The sequence below is a fragment of the Anser brachyrhynchus genome, assembly GCF_964034855.1.
Source record: "Anser brachyrhynchus genome assembly, chromosome: 5".
Lineage (NCBI taxonomy): Eukaryota > Metazoa > Chordata > Aves > Anseriformes > Anatidae > Anser > Anser brachyrhynchus.
The window spans coordinates 47,837,448-47,857,627 of NC_137699.1; the positions used below are offsets into that span (position 1 = coordinate 47,837,448).

Here is a 20,180-nt window from a genome sequence, read left to right on the forward strand (position 1 = left end):
CGCCGCAGGCGGAGGCCGGGCGCTGTGCGGCGCTGCCGGGCCGACGGGGCCTGGGCGGGAGGCGAGCGGGGAGGCCGCGGCCATGGAGATCGGCACCGAGATCAGCCGCAAGATCCGGGTGAGAGGCGCCGCGGCGAGGGGCCGGGACCCCCCCCCGGCGGGGCGAGCCCGGCCGGGGTAACCGGCGGCTGCGGGAGGCAGCCGGGAGGGGGTCCGCTGCCGCTCCCCCTGCCCCTACTCTGCCCCGGGGCATTGCGGTCCGAGCCCCCCCGCCGCCCCCCGGCGGGCAGGGGCTGCCAGCCGCTGCCACCGGGCGCTCACACGCCGCAGACCCCGGCAGGGTGCCGGTGCCGAGCCGGGGATGACCTTTTCCGAGCCTTGCGGGGCTGTTTTCGTTTATTATTTGTTTGTTCGTCGGCCTCTGCGCTCCCCGTGAGACCGGGTGGTCCCTGCTGAAGAAGGGGGCGGCCGGGTGTGGGGGATGGAAATAGGGCGGGGGGCGAGGCTGCCGCGGGCCTCACGGCCCTGCTGCTGGCAGCCCTCTGCTGCGACCTGGGGGCGGGCACGGGGCCTCTGCTAAGCCAAAGCCTTCAGTAGGCAACGAGGAAAACTTCACTGAGGGAACCTCGCGCTGTTTTGCACTTAAAGGTACCTTGTTGTGCCATCCCTCACATGCTGTTTCATTGTGTTTTAGGGGGCTATAAAAGGAAAGTTGCAGGAGCTGGGGGCTTATGTTGGTAAGTTTTACTTCGTGGTCAGCCCACGTTTGTTGTTGTTCAGCAGGAAACAAGGAGCTACTTAATGCCATTCTCTGGATCAGCGAATTTACCCATAGTTAATCGTGTTACTGCACACAGAAGCCTCAAGCATGAGGTGAATTACCTGAAGTGCTGGACTAATATGAAAACAAAAATACTTCACAAAATGTGTAGTCTAAGCATAAGAGGACACTGCATCTGGACATTGGCGGATGAAGAGCTAAAAGGAAATAAGAAGGCTAACAGTCTCTCCCCCTTCAGTGAGATATGGCTGCAAGGGATTTGAAAGAAAGAAGCAATGACATGTCTTTGTGAATATTTAAGGAAGGTTCTATGAGGTGCAGGAAGGAACGTTACATAAAGTAAAGTGCTTGCATATGACAGCAGTTACCTGTGGCCACTCGGAGATGGAGTTATTCTTTCTTAGGTGTCTTTTCAACAGTGTTTTGGATTTCAAGCATTTGTCAGAATTAGGAGGAAGGATATTACAGTGAGGCAGAGTCAGGCTGACTGTTTTAGGAGTTGGAATGGCCATGTCAGAAACAATATGTAGCACAACTCTGCGAAATGTAAGATCTTGACTGTTAAGGAGAAAACTAAGAGCTACCTTACGCTAACGTTGATGAAATAACATGTTATGAAATCATAGAGATAGGATCAAGATTTTGTTTTGAATGTGAAGGGACGTGTATGAGCAGTGTGGAGTGCCTGGAGTAGATTTTCTGAGCTCAGCAGGTTCCAAGGAACCCTGTTTAGAATTTTTTCATTGTGAGGTCTTCTTTGTCACCATCTCAAGTTGTCTTTTTCAGTGACCAATTTTTTAATCATCATTTCAGGTTTCATTTGATTCTTTGTCTGCTTTTTCCTGCATTTTTGAAAAAAATCTTTCTTATATCTCATACAAAGATGCAAGTAGAACACTAGTGATCTCTGCTTCCAATTATGGATAATTATTCCTTCTCTGGTTTTCTTTTTTTCCTGTTTGTTATTTTCAGAAGGCAGTTCCCAAGATCATCATCCACTGTCTGCCTTTTCTTCTCGGTCAGCTTCTGAACTTCTTCAAATAACTGTATTCTTTATCGCCAAGTCTGGCCTCCCTTGGCCTCTTTTTTGTTTTTAATCCACTGTTTCCTAATTTCTGTTATCTTACAGCGTTTTTTTCTCGACTGGAGGATTAGGGACAACTTTCCAAATAATGCTTTTCAAGAATCCTCTATTTGTTCTTGTACGAAACTGGTAAAAATCTTTTCTTCCTCATTCCAACCCGTGTGAGCAAGAACCATGCTTTTGTTTCTGTAACTGCTCATACTTTTTTTTCAGAAAGTCTTCTAGACAAAGACGTGCTGAAAATTGTTGTCTAGAACTCACAAAAGAAAAGTTCACATTTGTCAAAGTAAAGGTAGTTAAATACTCATCAACTATGAAAATTATCAGAAGGCTGTGGTTTTACATACAATTTAAGTTGACATTAGCCAACACAATCACAGAGAGCAGTAGTCATTTTCTTTCTGTCCTTCTGTTGTCCTGTTGCAAGTAATTGTGCTAACTCATGTTTTGATCTGTAATTAAAATTACTTTATATATTGAACCACCTGAGGAGCAGGTCAAGTTTAAAAGTAGCTTGGCCAAAAAATAAAATTAATTTTAATATCAGTGAGTTCCTTGATCTGGGTGCACGTCCAGCTTGTGCAACTTGTAGCATACATTAAAAAAATAAAATAAAGAAAAGGTAGGGTTTAGGCTAGAAGTGTATTGTGCTGGAACACCTGAGTAGTGACAGTGGAGTGCAGGTGCAATGTATGGATGTTGCTTCTGTGCTCTAGGGTACAGAGATATAGAATAAATGCAATTCATTTGATTTATAGTTTGATTTCTATTTAAGATTTTTAATTTTTAGGTCTTCATAATACTGTGTACAGGTTTAACTTGATGAATTGAGAACAAGTATATTAGGGCCTTAGTGCAAGTTCACTATTTGAAGTGGATTTCCAACTGTTTTCACATTCTGTATTTAGGTTCATGCCATGGAGCAGTATTGGAGAGCATGAGGTGTTTGATTAAATAAATCGAAATACGTGCTCAAGAAGCATACCTAATGCCCTCAAGCAACAATTGTCTGTTCAGTCTTTCAGAGTAGACCAGAGCTAGGGTAAAGTAAAACACCAAACACCAACATCCCCAAACCTTTAATGTATTAACGTTAGATTCCCAACACTTTGCTACCAATTCTGATTGGTAGGGGAACCCTGTGTCAGGCAGTGGGAGTGGATTTCACGTGGTGTATGAAACTGCATGCAGTGGGGAGATAGAGAATCAGACTCAGGGTTGCTGTTTTTTGTTTGTTTGTTTTATGGCCTGATATTCAGCGTTTTTGTAGATGGAAAATCTGGAAGTTGCTATGGCTTTGATTTGTTCAAAGGAATATTTATTAGTTTGGCCTTTCATAAGGCTAAGGTGCTGTGTTTGGCAATATTTGAAGGCGTGAAAATCGTAGACGCTTGTTAGTGTTCCAATAAAAGGATTCCAGCAACAGAGTGGCTTTCTTTTATCTTGTCCTTTTCCTATTTTATTTACTTTTTAAATGCTTTGATCTTATTTTCAGCTTCTGCTCTACTGAAGTTGACGATCTTTTATTTTTCACTTGTGGCTGAAAGTCCTATTAAACCTCAGATGAAGTGGAAGCCTTGTTAATTTCCTTATCTAACAATCTGCCTACAGAGGCTTTGTAGAAAACCTGGAAAAAAAGCTCTGATAACTTGTTTAAGGATCTGTTTAATCTTTTATGTTTTCTTATACTTTATAACAACATATTTCTCTTTCTATTAGATGAAGAACTCCCTGATTATATTATGGTTATGGTGGCCAACAAGAAGAGCCAGGAGCAGATGACAGAGGACCTTTCCCTTTTCCTTGGAAACAATACTGTCAGGTTTACTGTATGGTATGTTTGTAAGCTACTTGTCACAGATCTTACCAGTAATTGGGACTCTTTTCTATAAATGAGCCGTGAGAATATAAACAGTTATTTATCCCCCATTGTGTAATTTACATTAATAAAACCTTTTTACTTCAATAAATCATTTTTATTCTGTCAGTCGTTAGGCTATTGCAGTGGTTATTAAGTGTCACAGGAGGCTGGAGGGCTTATGTTCTTTGTTTGCTCATAAGTGCAGTCAAATTTTTGAATGAAGTTTGAAATGCTCATTTAAGTGAGGGCCAAATGTTGACTGAAAAAAAAATCCTGCAAAGCCCACTCTGAGAGTTTTATATACTTCAGTTAGTTCTTTAAAGGTAGTTCTTTAAAAAACAACTTACTTGCTTTTATGCTAATAGTGCTTCAGATTGCTGTAGTACAGAGGAATTAGAGGACAGATGAGCAGTGACTCTAATTCTGTATACCGTCTTTGACAAGGCTTAGCACCAAATGTTTAGGTATTCCCACCTCTCAGGCTGTTTATTTATCGCCAGCACCCAGCTATACAAAACAAAAGTAGAACCCCAGAATTGTTGTGAAGAGGACAAATGAGCAACAGATGAACTTTTTTTCCCCCCCTAAACTCCTGACAGTTGTGAATTAATTCTAATGCTATGCTGCACGAGAGCTTTCGCCAGTACAGTATTTCTCATACATTTTCTACTACTTTAACCTCCAGGTTTCAAAGTAGCCAGGCAGACTCTTCAAACAGATGTCACTCCAGAGATTTTTTTCAGGCTTTCAGAGTTGTGTATTTTTTCAAGTTAATCTTATTTTTGAGTCTTTAATCTAATACAGTCTTAAGGAATATTGCTTTGATTTGTATAGATGAGAGAAGTATTGCATATTTCTTGCTTTTTCTGATTGCTTCCTTCATAATTTTCATACTGAGGGATTACAGTCATTTCCAGTACGTCTGTGTGATTAGTCAGGTTCTCCTTTATTTGGTTAGGAGCTTTTATGCAATTAAATAGCAAAGAGGAAACATTTTAGAAGTTGGGTATGTTATTAAGCTATAAACATTGACAAAGAGTAAAAATTAGTTCCAGTTATAACAATTAACAGTATTAATTATTTAAACCAAAATATTTCTATGTGACATGGGTATAATTTAAGTTTGCTTTCAAAGTTTTCATTTTTTTTGGCATTTGTCAAAAATATAAGAAAGGTGAGTGCAACTAACAGTGTACCCCCTTTTTTTCAATTTAAAGTTACAGTGTATATACCTGCTTTATTCCCTCTTTTGACCCACCTAGATAAAATTTTTGGAATTTACTGTGGCAGTAAGTCATGCAGTTGTCTTGTAGTAATGTTGGGGATTGGTTAGACAAATTAACAGACTGATGAGTTTAACTCTAGTACTAGGGTTTTCTCTGAATCTCTGCATGCTAAGAAATAACGCGATAATATGTAGCAGAAAACAGTTACGGCTTTGTAGATTAAACCAAAGCTTCATTAAAAAATAATAATGACATAGAGAAAACGAATTTTGACAGAAGAGAGAAATCAAATTTTTTTTTTTTGTATTTGGAAGTGGATATCAACTATACGTAGATGTTATACCTTCCACTGGTTTTGATGATTCCTGTATAAATTCCACATGTAATGAGTCTTGTCATTCAGTTCAGTATCTGCATTTGTTAATAAATACAATTCTGTTTCAGAATGCTTTATTAGATAATGAAGTAGGTATTGGTTAAAAGAAAGAAAAGAGAACAAGATGAAATGTATGCAGTAAGCTATATAAGGACTGGTGGAGAAAAAAGTTTTATAGTGGTGTAATTGGGAGATTTCTATGTTTTTTGTTTATTTGTTTTTTGTTTATTTGTTTGGTTTTGTTTTTCCTTTTAAAGGCAACACAGAACTATTACATTCTTAAGCACTCAGTCTTGGCTAAGTTAAATACTCAACAAGGTCCTCCCTCCTTGGTAGCTCTCTGTAGCTGGTAATTCTGGGTCATCTAGCAAAAGTTTCACAGCAGCTCTGTGGCAGAGCTGACATTCCTGCTGGTTGGCCGGCACTTCATACTCTGAACCAAGTGTCAGGTCAGATATCCACAGATCTGCGTGAAAGCTGATACACCGTGGTCACAGCAGCAGAGTTCAGCTGACAACATTTTTAACAGCCTTCTAGTGAAAAGCCTTCCATATATTGCCATGCAGTTTAACTTTTTCCAGTTTTCAATATGATTTTGTTCCTTGCCACCTTTCTAACACTCAGCCTAAATTATGGAGCTGCCTATGATCAGATTTGAATTCTAACTAGGATGTGCACTTAAATGTGTTTTTTTGTTTTTAATTTTTTCTCTCTGTAATGAGTGTGTATTTTTAAAGGATTATTTTCTAGCCTTTTTATTTTCTGTATTGCTTCAGCTTGGTGCCTTTTTCACAGGCGAACAGCAAATTTGGCACCTCACTGAAAAGTATTTGCTCAGCAATATGTCTCGAAGAATATTGTTAATATACACAAAGCATGTTGGAAGAATCCTGAGTAAATTAAGTACTTTGAATTGTACATTTTTTAGGTTTCTGTTTAGAATTCTCTTTAACTTTGCTGTGTAATTAAAGTTTCATATATGAAGTAAAATCCTAGCCTATACCCTAGGATTCTATATTAATTTGAGTCAATCCTTTTGAAGACATTTAATTCACACTGTTGATTGTAGTGGAACAGTAGAAAGTACTGGCTTTAATTTGGTAAATGAACAAAATGCCAAAAGTAGCTGATGTGATGAATACCCTACCTGCATCTGTGAAGTTTGCTCACTGGAGGCAATTTATTTAAACCCTTCCTTAAATCCAACGTTATCAGTTGATGGAAAGTGAAGCTCTGGATAAATGAGATGCTTATTGGGCGGGGAAATGCTTATTGGTGGGGAAATGCTTGGGTGGGGATGTTTATTGGTGGGGAAAGGTTGTTTCTGAAAGATTATCGTTTTGAATTAAAGTTCTTCTGTTTCTCCTTTTTCTCTTTTGCTTCCTTCTCTGTCCCCCATCTATTTCAGGCTCCATGGTGTTTTGGATAAGCTGCGGTCTGTAACTACTGGTAAGTAAGAAAATGAATTTTGAGTGAAACTGGATTTATCTTTTGATGTAGTGTTGCTTAGTTTCCACTAAGATCTTAGATGACTGTTTTGTTAATTTTAAATTTCAATGGTATTTTTGGGTCCTCACTTTTTAGAAGATGGGTTTTTATTTTTCTTTTGAGATAAAGAATTTATTTCAGAGTCCAAAATTTAATCCTGAGTGTTTCTTCCTAATGTTTTGAGCTGAAAACTCTGTAAGATTGTAGTGTTTTCATCTGGGAAATGTCCTGTTTATTACATTTACCTTGATACATTTATTGCAAAATCTGTATTGCTGTGCTTTGATATAAAATGAAAGGTACCTGTTTCTGCAGAACCAACAAGCGTAAAATCTTCAGAATCTAACATCTTTGAGAGCAACCTTCCTTCCAGCAAAAGCAGTTCATGTGTGAGTGATGAGAGGAGGCGTGAGGATGTCTTGCCACCTCTTGCAGTTTCCAGCACTCGGACAGAAAGAAATGACTCCAGAGTTTCCACCAGTTCACAGGAACAAAGAAACGCTGCTTCACGGTAAAGCTACTGATCGTTTCCTGGCACAGATTAAGACTTTAGGAGTTGTGTGACCGTGGTAGTCATTGTGAAGCATTCCTATAATTTGTTAAATAAAAACATTAAATCAAGAACTCAGTTCTATTTCTTTAAGTAACAGATGTGCTTAGATTAATTAACCAAACTAAAAATAGGGATCAGTGTGTTAGATATGTATGAGAAATAATACCTTCATGATTCTTCCCATCTGGCTTTGTTTAGAAGCCAGAATTTTCTAGAACTTTATTTGTAGAGGTAATATTTGGCAATTTCTCATTTTAACAGGCAGTCTTCTGAAGATGGCTCTGCATCCCGCTTAATGTCTACAGTCAAGCCTTTGAGGGAACTGTCACCTTCTGAAGCTGTAATTGACATCAAACCTGAGCCAGATGATCTAATTGATGAAGACCTAAACTTTGTGCAGGAGAACCCTTTGTCGCGGAAAAAACCTACCGTAACTGTAACTTACGGTTCTTCTCGTCCTACCGCTGAAATCTACCGGCCACCAGGCAGCAGGAGTGCAGATGGCAGTGTGCACGTGCACAGATTGTCCCAGCAGGGCACCTTGCAGGGGAGCCGGCAGTTAGACACGCAAAGCTGCAGGTCCTTGGAAACTGTCCAGCTGTGCAATCCAGAAGCATTTGGCAGCTTAGCAGAGAGCTACAGGCCCACCTCCAAACTTAGTGCTGATAAAGTAGGCAGCGAGGTTAGTACGATCTAAACTGTTGCTGTATTTCATGCTTGCTAGGAGCCTAAATTTCTGTATACACTTCCCATAAAGTCTTCACTTTGGGGAAATCAGAGGATTTCTGGTACTGGTACGAGGAGGTTTGGGATTTCATTCTCTAGGTCCAACGTTAAGTAGAGATTGCATAGCTTAGTGTCATCACTTCACAGATTGCTGTAGAGCTGAGTTAATTAGCTTGTACATCTTCATGCCATATTGAGCTGGACTAATGAGCTGGCACATTGTTATGATGCGTGTGACGAATCAAAGGGAATCATTTTGATCTCTAGCTCATTGGAGTAGTGTGGTGTTTTGTAAGTGCTGTGTAAATCTCCAGTTCTGTAAATCTGTATTTTCGGGGTGCTGTTTATTCGTAACTATGCTAGGTACACCTTAGTCTCCATCAGCCGGATATGTTGCTTTTTAGTATTGTTTTACAATTTAGAGCCATGACATTTAAACACTTCTTGGGATGGGTTTTGTACAACCACAAACTAAAAGCTGATTGCTGCCATACTGACTGGAGGAGCCAGGCTAACCCAGGCAGGATGACAGTCCCAGCTGATGGTTTTAAGACTACCCATATGAAACAGTTAAGAGCCCTTTTGTGAGTGGAATGAAGATTGTTACAGCGGCTAATTTTGTGATGAAGCAGAAATTTGACTTACATTGTACTCCAACTGCATTTGTGTTTCCTACTGTGTATATTGTTCTCTGCTACTACTTTCATAGTTCTTTCAGAAAGAGCAGTGATTTTTATTCGGAAATGTAGGATGCAAAGATGTGTGCGGATGTCCTTAACTTTTTAAGCTGTGGAAGTGGGAATGAGAATACAGTGACTTATCTAAGGCTGTATGTATGTTCTCCACAAATGAGTCACATCTCTCCTTGACAATGCTAGAAAAAGGACTTGTGACAATTTTCTTCAGTCACTATTTCATTAATAATGTCTAGAAGAGGGCTCTTTCAGAAGCATTTCTTAGAACTGTGGACAGAACTGTGGACAGAACTGTGGACCTTTGATGTACTCTGCTGACTCTTCAGACAAGTGCTTGTGGTTTGGAAAGTTTTTTCTTTAAAAAGGTCTTTATTTGTTTATTTATTTTAATTGCATGTATCTTTATGTATCAGTGTAGTCCAGGTCTATTCCTTAGGATGTTTTTTGCTCTTTGGGGGTACCAAAGGATACCGTGTGCAAACCTAGCAGCCAGGTGCCTCGTTGTGCTCCTGTGTAGGTCAGTGCTGAGTGATGGTTCCTTTAGGAAGCATTGATATGTGTTTGCTCCAGTGCTTTTGCATGGGCTAGCATTCAAATTTGTCACCCCTGCATGCATTGTAGCGGTGGTGAGTGGCTCTCAGAAAAGGGAACTTGCACTTCCTGAGCTGGACCATGCTGGCTCCTCCGCAAAGCAGCTAGCATCCTTTGGAATGTGTCAGCTTGCTAGAAATTAATCTTTATACCAATCTAAGAATTAGAGTTACTACAGAGGAGAAAGTCATTCTCAGTTATTTCACTTTTCTCCATAAAACTTTTAATAGTTGCGCCTCGAAGGCTGTTGCAAGTTGCTTTGAAAATCCCTCCTTTTTCTTTAGATGTTTGATAAATTGTCTTCTTTAGTCTTTCTTCTCCTTTTCTAGGTGTTGTTTTACTTTCACATTTTACTGTTACATTTTTAATGAGATTTCAGTGTAAGTGTATTTGATTTTCATGCTCTCTAAGTGCCCTCACATGTTTCTGCACCTAACATACTAGTCTTAGACTCATGCAATTTGAATGGAAGTTCTCCATCTTCTGGTTGTAAGTAGAATAGCAATGTTTTCTTTGCTGTCTTACTAATGTTTTATGCTAAATGAAATGTTTTGTCTGTTCTGTTTGTTGTAGGAAGAAAGCTCCAGGAAGAGAAGGTTGCCTGTTGTAAGCTCAGTAGTCAAAGTGAAAAAATTCTGTAATGATGGTGAAGAGGAGGAGGAGGAAGAAGAATATGGGTCGCGAACAGGAAGCATCTCCAGCAGTGTGTCTGTACCTGCAAAGCCAGAAAGAAGGTAGTTAAGATTTCAGGGATTCCGTGCCGCTTCCAGAAAAAAATAGTGAACAAAAACTTTGAAAGAGAAAGTTGATGAAAACTGTTTGCAGTTTTGAAAATTGACAGAAAAAAATCAGTAAGCTGTTGTTATATTTCATACTGTCTCACAACTCTGTGGGTGAGATGTCTCGTCACACTGCCTTTTTTCCACTAACTCTAAAACCTGTTTTTATTGTTGTGCATAAGCTGCAACTTGAGTGTGAAATTTTACACTATTTGGGAAAAGTTTAATGTCAAAAGAATGTTAATGTTGGCAAGTTTCGGACCAGGTATTTAACATGGTATCATAATTTTCCTAGGAGTTTTGATTATCTTCTCTTACTTCAGGAATAGTTTTCAAACCAAATGTCTCTGATCAGACAAATCTGATTCTCTTGTACACTGAGCCTTTTGACATGGTTTCATTCTCTGTTACTGAAAAACGACAAACAAGTGGGATTCGTGGATCTGTTTCAGTGAAATTTCCTTCTTTATGTTGCTCTATTCTTTAAGATTATTTTATCTTTTCCTAAAAATTGAGATTTTTTTTCTTTTTTTCTTCTTTTTCTCCCTTTCCAATTCTGTCTGAATGTCAGGTGTCAGTCAAGGTCCATCAGTGGTGTGTATCTGACTTCCAACAGTAAGAGGAAGAATGTTTAAGCTAGGAAAGATTTGGTTCTACTGATCTGCAAGGCTAGCTTGTATAAGAGTTGTTTGAAGCTGATACACTTTATTGAATTTATCTTCAACACCACAGCATGTTGGTTTGATTTGAACTTCCTTAGTGTTCAAAGAGAAACAGAAAGCCTTTTTTACAACTAACATGTTTTTGGTAGTTAGTTTTCCTCCAGATCCTGCTGCCTGACACGGCTGCATAATTATCTAGTGCCAACACAGACTTGGTAACGGGAATGTGGGGGGCAGAGGCAGAAGTTGTGCCTTTCAGGTGTTGCATGTTTATACAGCAGCTTACATGTGAGATAAAATCAGGCCTCTGGACTTCCATTCTTGGGAGCATTTTGTAGATCCCAGTCCATTCAGAGAACAGATTAACAAGTTGAAAACAAACATCCAAAAAGTGAGGTTTTAGACGCTGATTTCTGTTTGTATTATGTGTAACTTGTTAATGTGTTGAAATATCTGTGTTTAGCACAGATGCGGTTGCTGTTGCAGTTCATTTACGGTTACTTTTCTTTTTTTCATCTCCCTTAGACCTTCACTTCCACCTTCCAAACAAGCCAATAAGAACTTAATACTGAAAGCAATCTCCGAAGCACAGGAATCGGTTACAAAAACAACTAATTATTCCACAGGTAATTAGCATCGTTTTTGTTTGTGCTGAGCTTTAATACTTCCAAGCCCTGTTTTATGAATCCAAGCTAAACATAGCACTTAGAGATGAAACAGAATGTTAAATAGTGCATGTCAGTGATACACATAAAGCATTTTCCATGTCCTGTGTACATTACAGTAAAGTTCAGTGATGAATTATGAAAGCATGAACAAGGGAGGAAAGAGGTTTTTTAAATATATTAATCAAGATAATAAGTCTGTAAAGTGCACAGAGGCAAATCGGAAGCACCAGAAGTTTTCTAAAATGTGAATAGTTGCTGAGGAGAAAGTGCTCAGTGTTAGTCAAGTTGTTGGAGCTAATTGTTTGCTGCTGTTTCTCTTTCTTTCTGAGAGGGGAGGAGAAAAAAGCCAAACAGCAAAAAATCAAAATGCCCCGGATATAGGTAATTAAAATAACTACTGAATGGTATGTCAGCCTGTATCCTTTTTAAGCAAGGAGGTTGCAGTTTCAGTTCAGTGGTTTTAGATACAGAATTGCACTTGGTACAGCAACTGAGCAGTTAGCTGCCTGTGTGATGGCTTTCAGCTTTCCTAGCTAGGAAGGACTTCAACTGAAGAAGGGCAAATCTAGGCGTTAACCTCGTGTGCTGTCATTTCATGGGGTGTTAATAAATCCAGTGCCATCAGCATGAAGCATTGCATGTTGTTGGCAAGGGAGACTGCACTGAACTACCCAAACCATGACTTTTATGCTATCTGAAGGAAGCCTGAGTGCTGTCCAAAATCTTTTGCCTGCTCCCTCTCAAAACCTGCAAACTAACTGTAAGAAACACGTATCTTCCTTCCACGTTAACAAATTGACAAAATGTCATTGTGAACTTGTTCCTTGTTTTATTGTAGTTGTATTTTCAAGGTTGTGTGAGTGCTGGTAAGTTGATTTAGAGGCATGAGGTATGTGATAGAGTCGTCAGTGTTCAAAAGCTCTTGAATTGGAAGAGATGTCAGTGCATGTTAGACACTGGATATAGTGAGCTGGGTTTAAATCAGAGTAAATTGTATAGTTGAGTAGTAAAGCTTGTTGCCAAGCTTAGAACTGAAGAAAAATTAACGAAGGATTGTTCTAATGAATGTGATTTAACGTAGCGATATTTCATATCTGTTTATTTTGAATGGAATGTAGAAATTAACTGATTTGCAATCTGTGGGGAAAACAAAACAGTAAGATCATAAATGATAAACCCAGTACTGAGCAATATCTTAATTATACGTGTCAGAGGTTATGATGTGATATTCAGCCAAGAAAAGAATATGCTTAGCTTTTTACAACCAGTTCTAACAATCTTGGCAGAAGCCAGGCAAAGATGCCAACCTGTCATCCTGTCATACCCCCAAATTCCGTGCTACTGTCATCAAGTTTTATATTCTGTTTGCAAGCAACTTAGCACAGCATTTCTGGGACAGTGTGAGAAGTACATGTTGACAATCCAAGATTGCTCATATGGAAGAAGGTGGAATAAAAAGTGATTTCAGTACCAGAAGAAAGTTTTTAGCAAATTAGTTCTGTGTAGAAGTGATGAATGAATAGGTGAGGTCACCCTAATCCTTCTTATGCTGCATCTCAGCTTTTAGTAGCAGATTTTGTTTTGTCTTACAACTAGACAAGATACAGCTCACTGAGTGTTCTGTGCACATTCACATGTGTGCTTTCACAGTGAGGATCTTACAGGTAGCTAAAGACCCTTTTTGTCTAAACAGATACTTAAGGGAATTTTTTTGGTGTGTGTGTGTAACTTAGAGTGATTTTATCATCATAGGTAAAAATAGTACTGTTGGGTGATAGGGTTATATATAAATGATTTACCTTTATTTAAAGTTCCACAGAAACAAACTGTTCCAGTTGCACCAAGAGCTCGAATTAGCCCAGAAGAATCTCAGTTAGAAGTAATCCATGTGCAAAGCAGGATCCCTACTCTGAATTCTCAGCTTCAAGTAGAAGAGCCAAAGGAGCAGACAGCAGAAGGCATACAAGGTCATCTGATAATATTCTTTAAAAATTTATCCCAGCAAATGTCACTTTACAGCAGGCTGAGAAGAGAAAAGAAATGCTTTTAATTTTTAACTCAGCATCAAGAGTTGCATGTGGAAATGGCCTGAAAACCAGGAAACTTCCTGAAGTGTGGCTGCAGGGAGTATCTATATGCATGGATAACCTCAGATGAGTTACTTAGTGAGCAAAGGGTGATGCAGCATTCTGCATGTCACTGAGGAATAATTTTGCAATAAGTGAATTTATCTATTTATGTTGGGGTGACTTCTCTTTTCTCAGTCCTTTGCACTTTTTCCTTGATACGTTGTAGGAGTAATGCTATCGTAAAGCTTGTGTGAGACAGTTAAGATACTGTATGTTTGGAACAATTTGCAGCATTTGAAGTATCAGAAGATTCTTTCCAAAGTGGTGTTATCACAAAATTAGTTTGTTTTACTTCGTTGTGTTAGTATTAGAGTACTGTAATTGCTGTTACAGGATGGCTGGTATCAGGGTAACTGTGTGAACGGTGAGCTATATTTTACTTCTGTTATGAAACTCCTGGAAGGAAAATGGCATAATATCTGAAGGTAATCAAAGTATCTTTTCAGCATGAAAGAAACCTCCGCGTGGGTGTTAACAGGGAATTGCAGAAGTAAAGTGGTAGGACAAGGCTTCTGTAAGGAGTTAGTTTACTCTTACCAAGTATTTAGATTGAGCAAAATTTGGTTTAAGAACTTTGTTACATCAGCTCACATAAACATTCCTTATTGAAACAAAAGGACCTATTTTTTCAGTCTGTGATTTTTCTTATGGATGTATGTGGAATCTTTCTGCCAACAAAATATTTGGAATTGTATCTGTAAAATATGTAAGAAGAAGCTTTCTCAGTTTTTGAAAGAACTTATAGAAAATATATAGCATAAATATTTTGGCTTTTTTCCAACTGAAATGGAAATGGCAGCTTACTTAAGAAACTTAGAGTAAGCAAAATATTTTTTCTCAAACCATCAGTCAAATGTAGGATGTTCCTATTATGATTTGTTTCTCCTCTTTCTGAGAAGACCATAAAGTAGTCCCTTGTAGTTAGCTGCTTTCCTATGTGTGTGTCAACACCTCCACAAAGGAGGAGGGAAGAACTTGGCCTCTGTAAGTTTCCATATCCACAGACCAAGTTTTCACTGAGTCGTAATAGTGGGAAAGAGTCATTCAGTATTGGGATTTTGCCATGCCATCTGTCTGGAGAAAACTTGTTATTTCTGAAACACTGTGGAGAGGGGTTCTTAACTCTGAGAATGGTGGATTTTTTGTGGGAGTTGTAAAAGGGTTTTGATCTTTTTTAATCAGAAGAACTAGGGGAGAGTATGTTTCAGTTTTGTAGTTTCATTTATAGTGTTATTCATTAATCTAGAGTTTCGTTTTGACATGTAGTAAAATACGCTCCTAATTTCTGCTTATTTTAGGAGCTGAACAAAAGGAGCTCTCTTCTCGGCTCCAGGTTGATCCTGTGATTGAGGATACCTTGCAAGTAACTCCAGGTTAAGTCTTGTGATCTTTTTATTCCTAAAAAAAAAATTGCTCGTTCTCAAATTGAAAGGCACTGGCCAGGCAATGCTAAAATAAAATTTCATTTTCAGTTAATTTTACTGTTTTTAGTATTTTCCCAGTCTCTACATGTCTAAGGAAAACAAGTGTTACATCAGTATGTGTTCAAAGCCTGGGAGGTGTTGTGTGTATGGGTCTTTAATGCTGTTTCAGCACAGCATTGTTACAGGCCAGTACAAAGTTTCCCGGTCAGGCCTAATATGGGCTATGGCTCCTGCTTTTGTAGAATACGCAAGGAAGTAAAAATGTTTTCTGGAAGTTGCTGATAAGAATCTAAAACAAAAGAGAATTAGCGCATTGGCCATGTAAATTTTAATTTACATACTTTAATTTTTAATTATGCCAAAAGGTAGAGTACAATTACATGATTTTTTTTCTCTGGTTTATTTTCTATGTAATTTTTCTCCCATTTCAGACTACTATGATGCAGAATCTATGGTCCATACAGACACTAGGTCATTTATCCTGAAGAAGCCCAAGCTATCTGAGGAAATAGTGCCACAGAATCAGCAACTGGGAAAGAGGGCCACAGAGGCAATACGAGTACTCTCAGGGCGTCTAATACAGACACGGTAAAAAGTTATTTTTTTTTTTTTTTAGGACTCTTACTAGTCAGAATGCTTGCTTGAGATTTAATGGAATAATTGATCCATTCTTGTGATTTGTAGGTTAGGTCAAGATCTGTGTAATCATGGAAAATGGATCAACATTGAATGCTGGGGTGAGGGGAAGCAGGGGCAAAGCCCCAGAAGTCCTTTTAAATTAGAAAGAATTACCAGGGCCAGCTGTACTTTGAGCTTGTCTTTGATTTTCAGAAAACAGAAGAAAGAACTGAATAGGCTTCTGCTTCTCTTTTTTATCATAGCTGTTCAGATTTTTGAAATCTTAGTTACGTAGTTGTTTTGCATAAATAACCTTTAGTTTAGATCTGTTTCACCTTGGGATTACCTTTCTTCATGAAGTGCCTTTCTGGGGGGAAAACAGCACATTCTCTGCATAGCTCAGTACCATAAGCCAAGAAACAGTTAAGTAGCATGGGGACAAGTGATTAAAGACACCTTACAAGTTCAGCCAAGAGAAGTTTAAAGTTCTCTTCAGCTGCAAAGGATGTGTTGTGGATGTTTTTTCATTTACTTGAAGGAGTGAACAGTGCATACTTTTCTAATTCCTTAAAGGACTTGGTATTCCTGCTTCCAGATAATTTTATCTGTGTGTGCATGCACCTTACCTGTTAAGTGAAAACCACCCAGAGCGATGTGAGGTACATCACTGTGGGCTGCTGTGCTCCCTCATTGTGTTAGAGAAACTTACACTTCATTCCTGTGGTTGGCTTTAAACAGCCTGTGTTAACTAAAAATGAAAACAATGATGAACAAACCAAAAGGATAACTAACAGTTGGCAGCTGGGACTTCATGCTACAAGACAGAAGTGAATTTTTTCTTCTGAACAGAACTGTTTCTGGCTGTTTAACTTCAAAGTTCTGGCTAGTCATGCTGTTAGTGTTGTTTTTCTCTCTTTTTAGAGGCATTATAGACTGTAGTTGCTTTTAGCCCGATTTCATAGAGAAGCAAGGTTTATAGTTACCAAATGTGTAGAATCACCCCATTCAGGAAATCACTTGGGTGAAATGTGTGGGACAGTGGAAGAGTGGAGAAAATGTGTGCATCTCCTGTTTTGTTTTTCTTTTTACTCTTTATCCCCTTTGACTGCTGTCAGATACAGGTTAAAGGCTAGACTGATCTTTTGATCAGGCTGAGCATTAAAGTTCTTAGTGTCTGTATTTCAAGACTCTCTTTTCACCCAAAAAACTTTTATACCCACTGTTTCGTAACATGCTGACCAGTGTTTTTGAGGAGACACCTGTTTTTTGTGTTAAAAAGTTCACGATTGCAGGAATGTTTTTACCCTCACTTTTTTGGTCTCAAAAGTGTAAATTCCTTAAAAGGCTAATAGCTTTCCTTTATTCAAGCGTGTCAGTAAATGAGCTTTCTGATCAATCTGTTAAGCAGAATGCAATAACCAGAAATACACCTGCCAAAGTCTCTGCTGTGTGCCACTGTATGCTGTGTTACTTCCCAGTGCTTCAGAGACACCAGAAGGCAAACTTTTAATCCAAGTCATTTATTGTTAGTCTTAAAAGAAAGTTTGTTGCCGTGTTACTCTCTAGCTTGTACTTCTAGTTGCTGGTACAACTCACTTTTTGGCTAAGGAGGCTTGAATAAAAATCTGTTTCTTTGTTTGATAGAGACCAGCTTGCACAGCCAGAGAAACCTGCTAGTCCCAAGTTCATCGTGACACTGGATGGTGTGCCCAGTCCACCAGGATACCTTTCAGATCAAGAAGAGGAAGATATGTGCATAACTGAAGGATTAAAGCCAGTTACCCAAAATATTTGTGCAGGCAAAGGATTAAAAGGCCTTCGAGCACAGCAGATGCAGATTGTAACCAGGCAGCTAGAGAGCTCTGATGGTAATTACTTGTTCCAGCAGGATCTGGTAGTAATGTGGTGGTTTGATTGTGGGTAGAACTCCTGGGTACTATAATTCTTCACAAATCAAAGTGATGGTATTTATTCTTTATATGAAAACGTCCTTTAGGCAAATGAAAGGGCGTGGTTCAGTGGCCTCACATTGTTAGAGGCCTTTGTCTTGGTAAAGGAGAGCAGTCCCCCCGCACATAGGTAACTCTCCACACTGCTCAGTACTGGTAGTTTTTGTTTTCTTTTGAAAATGTAGTTTGTCTTCATTGACAGAAATCTGCACTTCTGGGTAACCCAGTATCACTTGTCCCCGTGCTGATGGACAGATTTTATGATGTTTTGTTGTGCCTTGAACTTTAACAGATATGTCAGTTGGCATTAACCTTAATGCTTCTGTCTGGATTCGTGATACCAAGAGGTGCCTTTCGAGTATAAGGTCTTGGCAGAGTTCAGTTGCCGGAATCTCTAAAAGTAGAACTGAAGTAGCACGCGATTATATGTGAACATCATTTATTTGGGATACCTTTTGAATACTGTGGGAAACTGTTTACTGAAGCATGTGTTTCAGTTGCTTAGAACTCTGTTTTGAAACAATGATGAAAAATATAGAGGATATTGTTTTATTGTACGCCTGTCGAATACTTGCCTTAAGGTTATGCTTTTCTAGTTTTCTTATGAAGACCTTCATTTTCCACAGTAGCAGTGCCTCCAACTTTTCTGAACTAAATTAAGAGTAATTGACATTCTGTAGAGAACTCTACAGCTGGATCCATGTATCTTCAAGTGTGTAATGCAATTATGGGAGACCAGTGGGGGAGATTAAGTCTTAATACTGTAGGTGTTTTAAGTCCACGTCCCTTCCATTCCACTGGCTTGGAGAAAGGAAGCAGGGCTATGTTAACACATGGCTTGGCAGAGCAGCGTAACTGAAGTTCAGCTGAAGAATGTTTTTCTTAGTCTTGTCTTATTGAGACCTGGTCTCTTTGACTCGCACCTCAATTTGGATTTGTGAATAAATTGAATTAAGTTGCTTTTAAACAGCTGAAGTTTAATCTTTTGTCAGTTAAAAGGAAGCTGTAAGTCCAAGATTAGGGCTTTTTTAACTTTGTAGTTTTGGAAATACTCATCAGACTGTATGATCATACAACAATTTTTACTGTCATGACCTTTTTTGTTTTAATTAATAGAGACTTATCAACAATTGAGCTAAAGGGGGAGAGCAGGACATTTTAGTTTTAATTATGCTGTACTGTGTAAGTCAAAATGTATGTGCAGCCACAAAAGTCTCAGCTTGACTGTTTTCTTCTTTCCTTTGTAGTGGAAATGGAACAATTGAACATGCTGCAGAAACAGGAGAAGGTGCTTGAGCGCTGCAAGTACTGGCCTGCTTGTAAAAATGGAGACGAGTGTGTGTACCACCACCCCACGCTACCTTGCAAGTGAGTAGTACAAAGCTCATCCACTTGGCGTTGTATTATTCTTTTTACTTCAGTGCTCCAAATTTGCCTTCTTTGTTAGTAAATATTCCCAGGCAGTGTGAATCTGTTACGGTAGTGACAGCAACCAGGTAACGGGCACTCTTCTTGCAGACCTCACGATGCTTTTTGGTGTGTTAGGGTTCCGTTATTTGGTGATGCAGTAATTTTTGGTTTGAAAGCAAAGGCTAACTTGGGAATGTGCACTATGCATTGGACTTCTCTTCCACAGGCTGCAATGATCTAGAAAAATCAGTTCTGCTTTGAAATAAGTGTTACCAGATTGGGTGTCTCCATTTACTCAAAAATTAGAAATTTATTTTTAAATCCAACATACCTAAATTCATTAACATTTTCTCTTCATAAATGAGCCGTATTACTTTGGGATTCTGTGCCCTCCTCTCTCCCCATGCAAATGTCTGAATTTACTGTGCCTTTGCTGCTCTGCCCTGCACAGTAAGAATAAAGTCTTAGCTTGCAACAAGCAGCTTGCCACCAAACTCCACCGAGTGTGAAGTAGTTCACTTATTTACTGCATGTAGAGCGTATGCAGGGGAAGTGAATGCAGGTCAGGTAGTGTATGTCACATGTCCACACGTCTGGCTTTGGGAGTAACTTAACGTGCACATGCAAGCCCTGCTGTAATTCTCAATGTTGTGTGATGTTCTGGCCTTCACATGCAACAGCTGCTTGGGGATTTTGCTCCGAGTATGAGCTGACATCTGAATTTCTTTTCCCTCAGAGTTTTTCCTAACTGCAAGTTTGCTGATAAATGCTTGTTCATCCATCCGAATTGTAAATACGATGCAAAGTGCACCAAGCCAGACTGCCCGTACACTCATGCCAGTCGAAGGAACCCCCTCCCGCCTCCCAAACCAGGTGAGCACCTCTTGTTTGTCTGAGCCTTACGTGAACGTGCTGATGAGAGAATAGCGTGCTGGAAGCAGAAACTGACATCGGTGAAAAAATTTTTTTTTGTTTGATTTCACTTAATTTTCTTTGAAGTCTTAATGTTAGATGAATCCAGTGTAACAACAAAACCTGTGTTTGCATTCAGAAAACCCCCTGAATGCCGTTGGGCAAGATTCTGTATGGAACCTTACCCTCTATGCAAGGCACGAGTAGTCCCTTTTGATGGAGGGACTAGCCAGTGTTGCAGTTCTATC

The 20,180-nt window shown here is 39.2% G+C and overlaps 1 protein-coding gene across 2 annotated transcripts in view; it reads left to right on the forward strand.

Moving 5' to 3' along the window:
* Positions 1-20,180, forward strand: part of ZC3H14 (zinc finger CCCH-type containing 14) — a 24,560-nt gene continuing 4,380 nt past the window's right edge. The window contains exons 1-14 of one of the 2 annotated variants that reach the window (XM_080593012.1): positions 1-118; positions 695-737; positions 3,585-3,699; positions 6,737-6,777; positions 7,132-7,327; positions 7,631-8,051; positions 9,955-10,115; positions 11,348-11,448; positions 13,302-13,457; positions 14,918-14,992; positions 15,475-15,631; positions 17,306-17,529; positions 18,858-18,978; positions 19,757-19,893. In XM_080593012.1, coding sequence (XP_080449138.1) covers positions 83-118; positions 695-737; positions 3,585-3,699; positions 6,737-6,777; positions 7,132-7,327; positions 7,631-8,051; positions 9,955-10,115; positions 11,348-11,448; positions 13,302-13,457; positions 14,918-14,992; positions 15,475-15,631; positions 17,306-17,529; positions 18,858-18,978; positions 19,757-19,893 — 1,984 coding nt within the window. In that variant the 5' untranslated portion in view covers positions 1-82. Of the gene's footprint in view, positions 119-160; positions 433-694; positions 738-3,584; positions 3,700-6,736; positions 6,778-7,131; positions 7,328-7,630; positions 8,052-9,954; positions 10,116-11,347; positions 11,449-13,301; positions 13,458-14,917; positions 14,993-15,474; positions 15,632-17,305; positions 17,530-18,857; positions 18,979-19,756; positions 19,894-20,180 lie in introns of those variants that run through there. The other variant, XM_080593013.1, reaches the window with a different exon arrangement.